Source organism: Colobus angolensis, unplaced genomic scaffold, assembly GCF_000951035.1.
Source record: "Colobus angolensis palliatus isolate OR3802 unplaced genomic scaffold, Cang.pa_1.0 Scaffold216, whole genome shotgun sequence".
NCBI classification, from domain to species: domain Eukaryota; kingdom Metazoa; phylum Chordata; class Mammalia; order Primates; family Cercopithecidae; genus Colobus; species Colobus angolensis.
In genome coordinates, this window is record NW_012115333.1 from 375,131 (window position 1) to 391,494 (window position 16,364).

Here is a 16,364-nt window from a genome sequence, read left to right on the forward strand (position 1 = left end):
AGGAGTTCAAGACCAGCCTGGTCAATATGGTAAAACCCCATCTCTACTAAAAGTATGAAAATTAGGTGGTGTGTGCCTGTAATCCCAACTACTTGGGAGGCTGAGGCAGGAGAATTGCTTGAACCTGGGAGGTAGAGGTTCCAGTGAGCCGAGATCGTGCCACTGCACTCCAGCCTGGGCAACAGAATAAGATTCCGTTTCAAAAAAAAAAAAAAAGCCCACATTCTCTAACTAGACAAACATATTTTAGAAATCTTATAATGAACAGTACACATAATTCTCAGGGCAAGGCAAATAGAGAATCTAAGGCTGTCAGAGCCATGGCATATACGGTTAGGGTAATCAATGAGAACCCACCTAATCAGAAGGAAGCAATGCACATACTCACATTCAAGTAGTCACAATGAACAGTGGTTCCAACTCTCCGTTTCTTCTTTGGAGGAAGCTGCTGTTTAGGAAATTTGAGAACCAGAGATTTTCTGCGAACCTCATCCGCACTGTAATCAAAACACTTTAGTAAGATACAGCCCCTATTTCTAGTTCCCAGGGAAAAAAAAACCAACTATAATAAAAAAAAGTCCAAGGTACCTAAGCATGAGCTTAGGGAGGAAAAAGCCAAACCAAAGGCCAGACATCCACCTTCAGATCAGGCAAGCCTTCATAGGCTCTCCAAGTTAATAAATAACTAGGCAAGTCACAACTTTACCTCAGTTTCCTATTGGGAAGATAAGGAAACCAGGCTAAAGAATTTTAAGAATCCTTCCAGTTCCAACATTCTATCTTTTTTTTTTTTTTTTTTTTGAGACGTAGTTTCGCTCGTCACCCAAGCTGGAGCACAAGAGCGCAATGTCAGCTCACTGCAACCTCCACCTCCCAGGCTCAAGTGATTCTCTTGTCTCAGCCTCCCAAGTAGCTGGGATTACAGGAGCCCACCACCACTCACAGCTAATTTTTGTATTTTTAGTAGAGGCAGGGTTTCGCCACGTTGGTCAGGCGAGTCTCAAACTGCTGACCTCAGGTGATCCACCTGCCTTGGCATCCCAAAGTGCTGGGATTACAGGTGTGAGCCATTGCGCCCAGCCCCAGCATTCTATCTTAAAAGGCTAGGAAACCTAACTCATTCAGAATGGAAACAAGAAATTTAAAACTGGTTTGAAAAAAGAAAGCAAACTAGTTTGGGCTTCCCTGAATCATTAAAGCTCATTCACCTTCTTCTCTTCTACTTTAAGGGACCATGGTATCACATTTTCTTCTTCTTCATTTTTTAAATTTAAAAACTGCTTTTTCAGTAATAGAGACAGGATCTCACCATATTGCCTAGGCTGGTCTCGAACTCCTGAGCTCAAGTGATCCTCCCACCTCAGCCTCCCAAAACACTGGGATTATAGGCATGAGCCACCACATCCGGCCGATCTTCCTCTTCTAATGTGCTTCAAAAAACAATGACTACTACAAATATTAATAATTAAATGAACAAAGATGGAGGCTGGGTGTGGTGGCTCACGTCTGTAATTTCAGCACTTTGGAAGGCCAAGGCAGGCAGATTACCTGAGCTCAGGAGTTCGAGACCAGCGTGACCAACATGGCAAAACCCCATCTCTACTAAAAATACAAAAATTAGCCAGGCGTGACAGAACGCGCCTGCAGTCCCAGCTACTTGGGAGGCTAAGGCAGGAGAATCACTTAAACCCAGGAGGCAGAAGTTGCAGTCAACTGAGATCGCACCACTTCACTCCAGCCTGGGCAACAGAGCGAGATTCCATCTCAAAAAATAAAATAAATCAACAAGGATGGGGAAAGGAACTCCAAACTAAACACAAACAGAAATAAATGACTCTAACTGTATCAAACTGATTTCTTAAATTACACACAAAAAAAGAAGTGATTCAAATACGTTTGGAATACCCTAACTATACCTCAGTGGCATGTAGTCCAAGAAAAATAAACTATGAAAAACATCTTGAATCTACTTTATGGGTCTGTTGGTGGTAGTGGTATTATTATAGTAATTCTTAAACTATTTTGTACATATCATAGGACAGAGCAAATTTCTCAATATATTGATTTCTAAGTAAATATATAGAGAAATTATTTCTTGAGAATGGAGACAAATATGAAAAGAGGGAAGATTTGAGGAAAAAAAGATCTATAAACTAAATTGGAGGTATCAGTATAAAGTTGTAATTTAAAATACATGTATATCAGCTGCGCATGGTAGCTCATGCCTATAATCTTAGCACTTTGGGAGGTGGAGGCAGGCAGATCACCTCAGGTCTGGAGTTCAAGAGCAGCCTGACCAACAGGGAGAAACCCTGTCTCTACTAAAAATACAAAATTAGCAGGGCAAGGTGGCACGTGCCTGTAGTCCGTTACTCAGGAGGCTGAGGCAGGAGAACTGTTTGAACTGGGGAGGCGGAGGTTACAGTGAGCCAAGATGGTGCCACACTGCAGCCTGGGCGACAGAGCAAGACTCCGTCTCAAGAAGAAAAAGGAACCTGGGCTCTTGGAGAAATGGCTGACTCTAGGTATAGGATAGGAAAATTTGAAAGAGAGCTTTTAACATTTTGTGCTAGAAGGCTGGGAGCGGTGGCTCATGCCGGTAATCCCAGCACTTTGGGAGGCCCAGGCGGGCGGATCATGAGTTCAGAAGTTCAAGAACAGGCTGGCCAACATGGTGAAAACCTATCTCTACTAAAAACACAAAAATTAGCCAGATGTGGTGGCACATGTCTGTAATCCCAGCTACTTGGGAGGCTGAGATGGGAGAATCCCTTGAACCCGGGAGGCAGAGGTTTCAGTGAGCCGAGATTACGCCACCGCACTCTAGTCTGGGCAACAGAGCAAGACTTCGTTGAGACGGAAACAAAAACATCTTGTGCCAGAAAGCAAGGAAGTTCTCAAATATTTATAGGGTCGTTTAAAAAAAAAAAAAGAAAAAACACAGGGTCTAGCTTGAGGGAGTCAAATTTGGGACACTATGTTGGAAAGGGAGAGTAGAAAGCTTTTTACAGAAAAATGTTAGCTAATGTTGAAGAAATGCTAGAATTAGAAAAATTACCATTTTTGAACCCCCACCCCACTGAAATAACTGAATAAAGCAATGGTCATCAACTGATGCTAAAACTATTAAAAGATTGTCAGGGAACAGGATATTCACCAACATGTTAATTACAAAGAAAAAACATACTTTATTATAGGATCTGAGGATCACCACTTTAACAAGATGATCGAAACAGTGGGAAAATCTGACATTACATGCTTGCTGATGTGGTATAGTAAGTATATCACCCAAATATGACATTAAATGTCTTGCCAACAACATTTAATTGGAATCTAATCAATGAGAGAACAGACAATTCCAGAATGTGGAATATTTTGAGACGACTGGCCTGGAATTTTCAAAAAATTCAATGTCATGAAAAACATAAATGGGGCTGGGTGCAGTGGCTGATGCCTATAGTCCCAGCACTTTGGGAAGCTGAGGCAGGAGGACTGCTTGAGCCCAGGAGTTTGAGACCAGCCTGGGCAACACGGCAAAATCCTGTCTCTACAAAAAATACAAAAATTAGCCAGGTGTGGTACTGCACGCCTGTAGTCCCAACAACTGTGGATGCTGAAGTGAGAGGATGACTTAAACCTGGGAGGCAGAGGTTGCAGTGAGCTGAGATCATGCCCCTGCACTCCAGCCTGGGTAACAGAACAAGACCCTATCTCAAAAAAAAAAAAGGAAAACAAAAAAAGAAAAATATAAAAGGTAGGGAAAACCATTCTAGATTAAGAGAGATTCAAAATATATTTAATGTTTGAACTGGGAATGAATTCAGAACTGGGGACAGAGGCAATAAAGGACACTGAGACAACTGGGGAAAACTGAATGAGATCTGAATATTATATATTATTACATTAATGTTAACTTTCTTAGCAGTGAAATATGATGCCTGCAACTTAGTTCCAAATGATTCAGGAAAAAAAAAAAGTTTTAAGTATATAAAGATGAAGCAAATGTGACAAAATGTTAACAATTAGTGAATTTAGAGAAATTATATACTACATTCTTTCAACTTTTCCGTAGGTTTGCCATTTTCAAACTAAAAAGTTAGGGGAAAGAACTTTACAATTTCTTCATTTTATTGTCTATTAAACTCTCTGAGGGCAAGACAGAAGTATAAGCACAGTTTCTATGTCTCTTCCATCCTTTATTAGAACACTACAAGGCTGGGCATGGTGGCTTACGCCTGTAATCCCAACGCCTGGGGAGGCCGAGGCTGGAGAATCACTTGAGGACAAGAGTTCGAGACCAGCATGGCCAACATGGCAAAACCCTATCTCTACTAAAAATACAAAAATTAGGCTGGGCATGGTAATCCCAGCATGTCTGTAATCCCAGTACTCTGGGAGGCCAAGGCGGGCAGATCACTTGAGGTCAGGAGTTCAAGTCCAGCCTGGCCAACATAATGAAACCCCATCTCTACAAAAATACAAAAATTAGCCAGGCATGGTGGCATGCGCCTGTAATCCCAGCTACTTGGGAGGCTGAGGCATGAGAATCGCTGGAACCCAGGAGGTAGAGGTGGCAGTGAGCCACTGCACTCCAGCCTGGGCAACAGAGCAAGACTGTTTCAAAAAAAAAAACACAAGAATATTAGGGACCTTGCAAATATTATTAAGTGTCTAGAAGTAGAACAAGAAGAGATAACTAACATCTACTGAGCATCTACTATATGTCAGGCACTATACTATACTGTATGCTTTGTAGTCTGTCTCATTTTATCTTCTTTTTTTTTTTTTTTTTTGAGACAGAGTCTCGCTCTGTCGCCCAGGCTGGACTGCAGTGGCCGGATCTCAGCTCACTGCAAGCTCCGCCTCCCAGGTTCACGCCATTCTCCTGCCTCAGCCTCCCGAGTAGCTGGGACTACAGGCGCCCACCACCTCGCCCGGCTAGTTTTTTGTATTTTTTAGTAGAGACGGGGTTTCACCGTGTTAGCCAGGATGGTCTCGATCTCCTGACCTCGTGATCCGCCCGCCTCGGCCTCCCAAAGTGCTGGGATTACAGGCTTGAGCCACCGCGCCCGGCCTCATTTTATCTTCTTAACTATCCTGGTAAGGGTGGTTTTATTTTGTAACTAAGGAAACAGACTCAGAAGTTAGGCAGCATACTCCGAAACAAGTGGTACAACCTAATGAGTGCTATAATTTTCAGTACTGGCAACAATAACTGAGGAACAGCCATCAAAATTCCTGTTCCTTCAGTTCCATTTCAGAGAACACATCACATCTACCCCTGCCAGCCACCAATAAAACCAATCTCAAATGAATCCGTCCCATAGCACTTCCTGCCTGGTATCTCTTACCTCTCAATTAGCTGTTTCCCCAAGACAATTTTGGTTCCTTCAACCTTGATAAGTTCTTCATTATCATTATGAATGACTGTCTTTTCCAACTCCTCCTCCTGCTCTTCTGTCATGGCAACAGGGTTGGAAGGTGGCGCATTTGTTTGATAATAGAGGGGACAGAATTTGTTAGTCCTCATGTGTCCAATGGCACCACATGCCCCACACTTCAGCTGCAAAAGGAAAAGTATCAAACATGTCAGAGGTAAGTAGGCTGAAACACGTATCAGAGATAAGCAGGCAAGTTGTCCCTCAGTATACGCAGGGGATTGGTTCCAGGACCCCGAGTATACCAAAATCCACAATAGTGAAGCCCATATATACAAAGAGCCAGCCCTCCATATACACAGGCTCCACATACCATGATCTACACATTAAGTGGACCTGTGCAGTTCAAACCCATGTTGTTCAAAGCTCAACTGTACATACAAGATGGGAAAAACAAAGTCAGCTTAAAAACTTTTGCTCTAATAGAACTGCTATGCACTGATCAATCAGAAGCCACCAGACAAAACTGCATGTATGAAAATGACACATGGAAAAAAAATGAAATCCAGAGACTAAACATTGCTTTAAAACTCAGGTAAGAAGAAAAAAGAGAAGATCTTCACTCCCAATTTAAGTTGTAAACTATGAAAATATTAAATATGCAGGAGACAAGCTGTTGGAAGCCCATCTACATTCAGCAGCATAATCAGCCTGCTGGGTGTATTCCCATTCTCTAGTCAAAACAAGAAAAACGTTCGATAACACCAAGTCTCCATCTCAGTTTTGCAGATGAGTAGCTCTGGTATCCTAGACCTCAGTTTCATCTGTAAAATGGGGCCAATACTGTATCACACTTATCTAACGCCACATACAAAAAGGAACATTAAAACACTTAATGACCTCAGTATGCGTTAAGAACAGCTCTTTACATCTGTTGAATATTTTAGTTTATAAAGTGCTTCCCGTGAATTGTATCATTTAAAACAACAACACTGTGGATATATCATTTTATATTAGAGAAAACAAGTATGGAGAGTGTTTCGACGAACGGAGGCAAGATGGCGCAGTTCCGGGTTCTTCACCGTCAGCTTTCCCGCGCCTGGGAAAGACACAGGTCGACTGCGCAAGCGCAACCCGACCTCCGACGGAGAAAAACCGGAACCCGCCTAGCCACGCCTACCGCCTGGCCCCCGACCCGCCTATGTCCCGCCCACTGCCCTCCCACTCCCAGGCCCAGGACATAAAAGCCGCTCCCGGTGGGCACACGGTGCGAACTTCCTTGGCCCCTGCTCGTGTGCAGACCTAGAAACCTCGCCCGAGAGCTCCACTGGGTGACTCCCCACGCCTCCCGTGCTGGAGACCGACGGACCTCACCCCTCCCCCACACCTTCTTTCCTGAAGCTGGGGCACCAAAAATAAATGTGCAGTTTTGATCCTAGCCTTGCCTACTCGCTGGTCATTTAATACTGGCCCTGGTTTCCTGGAAAGCAAATCAGCTTCCTGGAAAGCAAATCAGTTTCCTGGAAAGCAAATCAGAGAGGTTAAGGTCACAGACCTATTAAATGGCAGAAACAGAACCTGAATTCAGATCTTCCGTTTCCAAGCTCATGGCTCTTTCCACTGTAGGACAACTGCCTCATCTTAGGATGCTTATTACAATCACAGTAGTATCTGTGATCCTAAGTTATGGAAAACAACTTGTATGTTTTACTTTTGTTGCTTCTTTTAATATGTATAATATTTTAAAGGTACATATTTAAAAATATATATACACAATGTATACACACAGACAAGAGACATGAAAGTACATATTAAAAAACCTACCAAACTTGAGCCAAGAGCAGTGGCTCATGTGTGTAATCCCACAACTTTGGGAGGCCAAGGTGGGAGGATCACTTGAAGCCAAGAGTTCGAGACCAGCCTGGCCAACACATTAAAACCCCGCCTTTACTAAAAATACAAAAAAATTAGCCAGGCATGGTGGTGCATGCCTGTAATCCCAGCTACTCAGGAAGCTGAGGCACAAGAATCCCTTGAACCCGGAAGGTGGAGGCTGCAGTTAAGTGGAGATCACACCATTGCACTCCAGCCTAAGTGATAAACAGAGACTCCGTCTCTAAAACAAACAAACAAAAAAACCCTACCAAACCTATCTCAACTCCTAGAAAATATTTCAGATAAAGAATAAGGCCAGGCTCAGTGGCTCATGCCTGTAATCCCAGCACTTTGGGAGGCCAAGGTGGGCAGATCATCTGAGGTCAGGAGTTCAAATCCAGCCTGGCCAACATGGTGAAACCCCGCCTCTACTAAAAATACAAAAATTAGCTGGGCGTGGTGGCAAGCGCCTGTAATCCCAGCTACTTGGGAGGTTGAGGCAGGAGAGTTGCTTAATGGGAAGGCAGAGCTTGCAGTGAGCCGAGATGGCACCACTGCACTCCAGCCTGGGCAGAGCAAAACTCCGTCTCAAAAAAAAAATATTAGCCAGGCATGGTAGCACATGGTAGCACAGCCACTTGGGAGGCTGAGGCACAAGAATTGCTTACCAGGAAGCAGAAGTTACAATGAGCTGAGATTGCGCCATTGCACTCCAGCCTGGGCAACAGAGTGAGACTCTGTCTCAAAAAAATAAATAAATAAATAATAAGCCTGGCATGGTGGCTTACACCTGTAATCCCAGCACTTTGGGAGGTGGAAGCAGGTAGATCACCAGGTCAGGAGTTCGAGACCAGCCTGGCCAACATGGTGAAACCTCGTCTCTACTAAAACTACAAAAAATTAGCCAGGCATGGTGGCAAACACCTGTAATCCCAGCTATTCGAGAGGTTCTGGCAGGAAAATCGCTTGAACCCAGGAGGCAGAGGTTGCAATGAGCTGAGATCCCGCCACTGCACTCCAGCCTGGGCAACAGAGCCAGACCCTGTCTAAAAAAAAAAGAGAGAGAGAACAACAGCACCAGCTTTGGTGTGGAATTGTCAATATCACTCACATTAGTACTGAGAACACCCCCAAGTAGTCACAGCAATTCAAACCAGCTTTCCACAATATACTTCCCTCATTCCCAGTAAAGGAGGATATCAAAAGAGGATGTCAAAAGCTAAAGGAAAAGGTATACTTTCTTCCTTTGCTCCATTAGCTGTAATTACACCACATTGTACTTACTTTTAGGTCAGGACGCTCCTTCATTTTCTTGGGCTTCTTCTCAGGAGGACCCTTAAGCTTCTCCTTTTCCTGGTTCCGCTTAAGCCGTCTCAGTTGCTCTTGAATCCTCCGCCGTTCTTTTCGCATCTCTTCTCGATGTTGTTCATCAAAAAGGGCAAATTTTCGACTGAACAATGTGGGCAGCAGAGGAAGAAAAATCACAGGACCATAAGCAAATCTTAACCAAGAAGGCTATCGTGATAGCTAACATCTCAGGACTAATCCATTCACGCTAATATAAAAGGGGCTACATGCCATTCCCATCTCCCTCCCTAGTCAGTCTTCCATTTGCAGAGGTAACTCTCTTAGAATAAGTCCTGAGTAATCTCTAAGATTTTTTTTTTTTTTGAGACGGAGTCTCCTTCTGTCGCCCAGGCTGGAGTGCAGTGGCAAGATATTGGCTCACTGCAACCTCTGCCTCCCAGGTTCAAGCGATTCTCCTGCCTCAGCCTCCCGAGTAGCTGGGATTACAGGTGCGTGCCACCACATCTGGCTAATTTTTCACCATGTTGGTCAGGCTGGTCTTGAACTCCTGACCTTGTGATCTGCCCACCTTGGCCTCCCCAAGTGCTGGGATTACAGGCATGAGCGCCCGGCCAGTAATCTCTAAGATTTTTGCAAACCACCAATCAAAATGCAAAGGACTGAAATGGAACAAGACATGCCTTCATCTTGTGGCAAATACCGAATAGAATTTTCCCTGTAATTTGGCTCTATTCAAAGCCAATCTAAAGGCAAGATAGTTCTCAATTACAGCAGAGTTCTAGAAACAACTGTGAAGAACCCTGTCACTAAAACTCAAGCACCCACCCCAATCACCATTCCCCACCATTATTATTCTCCGTATCACACTCAAAAGTGGTGTATTAGGCCAGGTGCCGTGGCTCATGCCTGTAATCGCAGCACTTTAGGAGGCTGGGGCAGGCAGATTGCTAGAGTCCAGGAGTTCAATACCAGCCTGACCAACATGGCAAAACCCCATCTCTACTAAAAATACAAAAATTAGCTGGCCATGGTGGTGCATGTCTGCAATCCCAGCTACTCTGGAAGTTGAGGCATGAGAATCACTTGAACCCGAGAGATGGAGGTTGCAATGAGCCGAGATCATGCCGCTGCACTCCAGCCTGGGCCACAGAGCAAGACTCTGTCCTCAAAGAAAAAAAAGGAAGTGGTAAATCAAACTCACATGAATTCCTCATCTTTTGTAGTTCGTATGCGCACATAAGCATCAATGACAGCTGGTTTTCGGACTGTCTCACAGCGAACATACTCTTTCCCTTCTTCATCTCGAAACGTGCGATAAATCTTGAGACAGCGTCCAGTGGCAGAAGAGTTAAGGCTAGTCACGGAAGCTGTGTCATCATCTCTGTGATTGTTTCCTGATGCTGCTGAGCCTGCTGCTGCAAGGTAAGTAGAAAAGATTTCCAAACGTTCCCCTTATCTCCCAAATAATGATTTTCTTGGGGTTGAGTGGAGATACCAAAACTCAACATGCCACAAAACTATGGTTCTACAAAAAGCATCAAAGTCATCATCATCCCCAAGAATATGCTGATTTGTCCCTTCCTGACTTCATTTTAGGCACTGCCAATTTCCCCACTTTTTTTTTTTTTTTTTTTTTTCAGGATCTCTCTTGCTCTGTTGCCCAGCCTGGAGTAGTGGTGCAATCTCGGCTCACTGCAACCTCCACCTCCCAGGCTCAATCCATCCTTCCAGCTCAGCCTCCTGAGTAGCTGGGACTACAGGTGTGTGCCACCACACCCAGTTAAATTTTTGTAGAGATGGGGTCTTGTCATGTTGCCCAGGCTGGCCTCTAACTCCTGGGCTCAAGAGATAGGCCAGCCTTGGCCTCCCAACATGCTGGGATTACAGGCCTAAGCCACACGTCCGGCCAATTTCCCAACTTTTGTAAGTACAAAAAGTTCTGAAAGAACCTCAAAGAACTACATGTTTGCTATAGGAGATAGAGAAGCAGATTCCTCTGAACAACAGTGCAAGAGAAAAGGCCAGGTAGGCAGTGGGTGATGATCACATTACAAATAAAAGCACGCAAGGCCGAGTACAGTAGCTCATGCCTATAATCCCAGCATTTGGGGAGGCTAAGGTGGGAGGATCGCTTGAGCCCAGGAGTTTGAGACCAGCCTGGTCAACAAAGGAAGACACTGTCTCTATAAATGCCTTTAACTAGCCAGGTATGGTGGTACACACCTGTGGTCCCAGCTACTCAGGAGGCTGAGGTTCTTGAGCCCAGGAAGTTGAGGCTGCAGTAAACGAGCCATGGTTGCACCACTGCCCTCCAGCCTGGGCAACAGAACAAGACCCTGTTTCCAAAAAAAAAAAGGTACCCAAGCACGCAATTCAGGGGGAAAAATGGCACTACAAAAACAAGTTTCGAGTCTTAAAGTCTAATATATGCTTCTCAAACATTAATATGAATAGGAATCACCTGGGGATCTTGTTCAACTGTAGGATTTTTTTGTTTTTTTTTTTGAGACAGAGTTTTACTCTGTTGCCCAGGGTAGAGTTCAATGGCGCACTCTCAGCTCACTGCAACCTCTGCCTCCTAGGTTCGAGCGATTCTCCTGCCTCAGTCTCCCAAGTAGCTGGGATTACAGGCACCCACCATCATGTCTGGCTAATTTTTGTAGAGATGGGGTTTTACCATGTTGGCCAGGCTGGTCTTAAACTCCTGACCTCAGGTGATCCGCCCGCCTTGGCCTCCCAAAGTGCTAGGATTATAGGCGTGAGCCACCGCACCCAGCCACAAATGTAGGTTCTAATTTAGTAGATGTGGAGTGAGGCCTGAGATTCCACATTTCTAATTCCCAAATGATATAGATACTGTGTTCCAGGACTACACTAGAAAACATAGATGACCACATTGGTGGAAGGGCTATATCACATTTTTACAAAGCACCCAAAACAATGAAATTACACAAAACTTACACAGAAAAGAGGACACAAACGGAAGACTACTGTGACTGAGAAGTCATATAAATCTTCATCACCAGCCTTTATCCTCTCTTGCAATATCTACATCCAAGTTTTCAACTGCCTCGTTGACACGTATACTTCAAGGGTGTCAAAGGGACCTCAAACTCCACATACTACACATTCCCTTCCTAATTTCTTTTGAGACAGGGTCTCACCCTGTCACCCAGGCTGGAGTGCAGTGGCACAATCTCAACTCAATGCAACCTCTACCTCCCAGGCTCAAGTGATCCTCCCACCTCAGCCTCCCGAGTAGCTGGAATTATAGGTGCCTGCCACCACATCTAATTTTTGTATTTTCTGTACAAACAGGGTTTCACCATGTTGCCCAAGCTGGTCTCAAACTCCTGGACTCATGTGATCCTCTCACTTTGACCTCCCGAAGTGCTGGGATTACAGGCATGAGCCACCACGTCAGACCATGAAATGCACTACTTTAATCAATGGTACCAACATCTTTCTAGTAATCCCAGAGTGAAATCTTAAGGTTGTCTTGATTTTCATCCTTAATGCCCTCCATATCCCAACTCAATTCAGGTCTTTATTATTCCTACCCTCAATTTCTACAATTTTAAAACTCTTTTCAGGGTCTAAGACTCCTTCTGAGGGTCTTCTGAAAGCCACGGATGTTCTCAGAAAATGCACATTTAAGGCCAGGCGTGGTGGCTCACGCCTTTAATGCCAACACTTTGGGAGGCTGAGGCAGGCAGATCACTTTGAGCTCAAGAGTTCGAGACCATCCTGGGCAACATGGTGAAATCCCGTTTCTACAAAAAATACAAAAATTAGCCAGGCATGGTGGTATGCACCTATAGTCCCAGCTACTCAGGAGGCTGAGGCAGGAGGATCGTTTGAGCCTGGGAGGAGGGGGCTGCAGTAAGCTAAGATTGTACCAGTGCACTCCAGCCTGGGTGGCAGAATGAAACCCTGTCTCCAAAACAAAAAAATAATAAAATGCACATATGCATATTTTACATGTAATTTCAGAAGTTTCAAAGATAACTGCCTAAATTCATTTACAAATTCTGTATTAAAAACTCTTACCCTCTAGGATAAATGCACAAAAAGCTCATTTGAAGTACAGCACTGATAGCCCAGGCTTGGCCAGGCACCTGATACAGACAGAGGCAGTAGTGGAGTGGCATCATCTCTGAAATTTGTCCTCCACAGACAATCCTAGAGTCCAGATTGTAAAAAGTTTTCTACTTCATTCACAGACTTTTCTTTTTTTTTTGAGACAGAGTCTCGCTCTGTCGCCCAGGCTGGACTGCAGTGGCCAGCTCTCAGCTCACTGCAAGCTCCGCCTCCCGGGTTTACGCCATTCTCCTGCCTCAGCCTCCCGAGTAGCTGGGACTACAGGCACCCACCACCTCGCCCGGCTCATTTTTTGTATTTTTAGTAGAGACGGGGTTTCACCGTGTTAGCCAGGATGGTCTCCCCACCTCGGCCTCCCAAAGTGCTGGGATTACAGGCTTGAGCCACCGCGCCTGGCCTCACAGACTTTTCTACATGCATCCCCTACATCTTCTGCCTCCAGATCTCCCTCAATTATAGTCTGCGGTTATTTAGGCTCCTTTTTAAATCCTTCTCTTCTTTATCTGTCTGTGAAGCCACTATCCTCACCCAGTAGCATTCGCTGTAGTTCCTTCCGCTCCTGCTCCTCCCGTTCACGTGACAGCTGAGAGCTGGTTTTCTTGTTCTGCAACATGTTCTCAATGTTCTTTCCCATTTCTTCAAAGTCACTATCTTCAGCTGAGCTGCTGTCTGTGTCAGTTGATAAAACTTCAGTTGATGACAGAACCCTAAAAAGAGAAAAAGCAATGTGCAGAAAGAGCTAAAGAAATATGGTTGCAGGCAAAAGTAAAAACTTGGGAAATCAACCTTAAAAAGGCATACTCAAAATCCACTAAGACATGGGGCCCCTAACAGAAAAGCTTTACAAAGTTTTCCGACACATGTGGTCAAGAAGACAAGTTTGAAAAATTGTAGTAACTCTTTCACAATTCCTGGAGACAATTTGATAAATAAATCAGCACACTGGTCATTTTTAACAGTGTATTAACGTCCTCTCACAACTAAACCTTTAGGAAAAAACCCCACCTGTCACCTGCTACCATTGTGCTGTTTGTTAGGCCCAAGTAGGCCATAAGAGTTGTCATGGAACCTAGAACACAAGACTAGCATCTCTTTCCATTCAAAAATTTTGCTAAGTTGGGTTGAAGGAAATAGGTACTCTGGTGGTGGTATTACAAACAGATACTACCCTGACACGTCGGATATCTGACTACCTAGGTAGTCAAACTTTTAGGTGACCTCCTCTTTATTATGAAATAGTGCCTGGAACTCCTCCCCTTTCCAGCTTGGATTTTCTGCAGCACTAAAACGACCCACTTGTTCTGTAGGTCAAAGATGCGCTGACATTCCTCTTTGTAACGCTCTTGATGCTCAGCCACAGAAAACCTTGATCCGCGGGCAAATTTACTCATGGGCCCCTCTCCAGAACGAGCCTGTTCTGTTGACATTGTGCGTACCACATCAATCACTTCCCAGCGGGACAACTTTTTAATCTACAAGACAAATAGCCACATGTATATATATATATACACACACACACACACACACACATATATACACACAAAAATCATTCAGGGATTTCAAAGGACAAGCCAATGTACACAATTAGTTAGACCAAAAAAGAAAAATCATCCCAAAGCAGATTACATAGAAAGATAACTCCTGAAACAATATCTAAGACCTAGCTTACTATATCCTACTATATCCTACAATACAAAGTTCCCCAGATAGTTCTATACATCTGCTCCCTAGCAATTCCCTCTCTATACAAAGCCTCTAGTATCCTCTACGTTTTCCACTTCCACACTCACCTCTTCCTCAGGCACACCAAATTTACGTAGAAGTTGCTTGGCATTTTTCAGGGAAAGGCGACGAAGGTCTGCATCTGTTCCTGTCACTGTCTTCTTCACTGGCTGCGGTTCTTTATCATCCTACCTCAAACCAAAAAAAGTGAGAATCCTAAAAACCTGAATTCCTTGTAAGTAGGAATCTAAGTCATTCTGCTAACTTAACTACATTCCAAGTCCTCCACTCACCCATTTCTTTCTCCCCTGACTTTCTCATTCTAGAAATAAACACAATCCCACCTTCTGCTGTGTTGGTTTGTTTGGAATCTTCACATAGGAGAATCCTTCACCACACCCTGTGGGATCTGCCACCCCAGTCACCTCTAGGAGACACTTGCCCTTCATGGCAGCAATGAAGGCCCTTGTGGTGTTCCAAGGAGCAGTGCGAACCTGAGATAAAGAAAAAGATTCTCAGGGCAGTGGGAAACATTTGTTCTATGTCTAGTCAATATCCACAAGAGTAGAATGACTACAAACTATTTCATGTTCTTTTTTTTTCTAATGTTTAATTTTTGTGGGTTTGTGCTTTCTTAAACTGTCCACAAAAATCAACAGTTAAATATAGCTGCCTAGTACTCAGTTCTCTTCTATCCTATGGTACAACACTTACAACATGACATTAAATAGAGGTCAAGAGCTCAGCCAGGATAAGGAGAAAAATAAAGAACAGTGGTATCCCTTCAGCCCCTTATCCCTTGGGCTTCAATAAGCATTCTTAAGGACAGTGTTTCCCTCATCCTCATGATGCTCAAAATTAGACTAATCACTACATTTGATTGTCCAATTGCTCAAACAGCTGTTTTAGAATGAAACCTATTTTCTCGAAATAGTTGATATGCTTGCATTCAAAGCACTGGCCCCCATTCCAGTGACACTAAACCAAAGTCCATTCTATTTCTGCCACTGGTTTGGTCAAAAAGGTCTGTCCTCTCCTGGGACCCTGAATAGCGTTTACCAACCCCTGCAAAATTCTTAAAGAATTAAGCCAAGGGGTGAATGTGCCTGCCCACACAGACCAGTCAGGAGTACACATAAGGCCAGGTGTGGGGGCTCACACCTGTAATCCCAACACTCTGGGAGGCCGAGGTGGGCAGATCTCTTGAGGCCAGGAGTTCAAGACCAGCCTGGCCAACATGATGAAATCCCATCTCTACTAAAAATACAAAAATTAGCCAGATGTGGTGGCGCACACCTATTGTCCCAGCTACTCAGAAGGCTGAGACACGAGAATGGATTGAACCCAGCAGGCAGAGGTTGCAGTGAGCAGAGACTTGCGCCAATGCACTCCAGCCTGGACGACAGAGTGAGACTTTGTCTCAAAAAAAAAAAAAAGAGTATATATGATTAGCAAGAAAATGGCCAATTCTCTAAGATTCAATATTAAAAGCCATTCAACAGAATTCTTTTTTTCTTTTTAATTAAAAAAAAATTGTTTTTCTTTTTTAGAGATAGGGTCTCACTATGTTGGCCAGGTTGGTCTTGAACCCTTGGCCTCAAGCAATCCTCCCACCTTGGCCTCCCAAGGTGCTAGGATTACAGGCCTGAGCCACTGTACCTGGCCTCAACAGAATTCTTAATTTCTGAAATTCTTAGATATCCACTCATTTTTCATTCCAACTTCAAAATAGTACAACGATTCTTTACTCACTCTCTGTGGCCTCATTTTCTGCTTCATTTTATAATCACTTAATTCATTTAACGAACATTTATTGAATACCAACTACACACTACTCCATGCTACTTTTTCATGAACCTCAAGTCAGTGAGGGAAAAACAGCCAACCAAGTTCAGTACTATTGTGATCAGTACCATGGTAAGAAAGTAAAGGAGGCCAGGCACAGTGGCTCATGCCTATAATCCCAACACTTCAGAAGAC

The 16,364-nt window shown here is 44.0% G+C and overlaps 1 protein-coding gene across 8 annotated transcripts in view; it reads right to left on the reverse strand.

Moving 5' to 3' along the window:
- Window positions 1-16,364, reverse strand: part of TAF1 (TAF1 RNA polymerase II, TATA box binding protein (TBP)-associated factor, 250kDa) — a 195,871-nt gene that overhangs the window by 154,641 nt on the left and 24,866 nt on the right. For all 8 annotated transcript variants that reach the window (XR_001001886.1, XR_001001883.1, XR_001001884.1 and 5 more), the window contains exons 19-26: window positions 14,729-14,878; window positions 14,453-14,572; window positions 13,959-14,134; window positions 13,191-13,369; window positions 9,763-9,976; window positions 8,538-8,703; window positions 5,352-5,563; window positions 389-497 (exon numbers count right to left, since the gene is read on the reverse strand). Coding sequence is in view for 4 of the 8 variants with exons in the window: in XM_011943089.1 (XP_011798479.1) it covers window positions 389-497; window positions 5,352-5,563; window positions 8,538-8,703; window positions 9,763-9,976; window positions 13,191-13,369; window positions 13,959-14,134; window positions 14,453-14,572; window positions 14,729-14,878 (1,326 nt within the window). In the remaining 4 variants the exon portion in view is untranslated. The remainder of the gene's footprint in view (window positions 1-388; window positions 498-5,351; window positions 5,564-8,537; window positions 8,704-9,762; window positions 9,977-13,190; window positions 13,370-13,958; window positions 14,135-14,452; window positions 14,573-14,728; window positions 14,879-16,364) is intronic.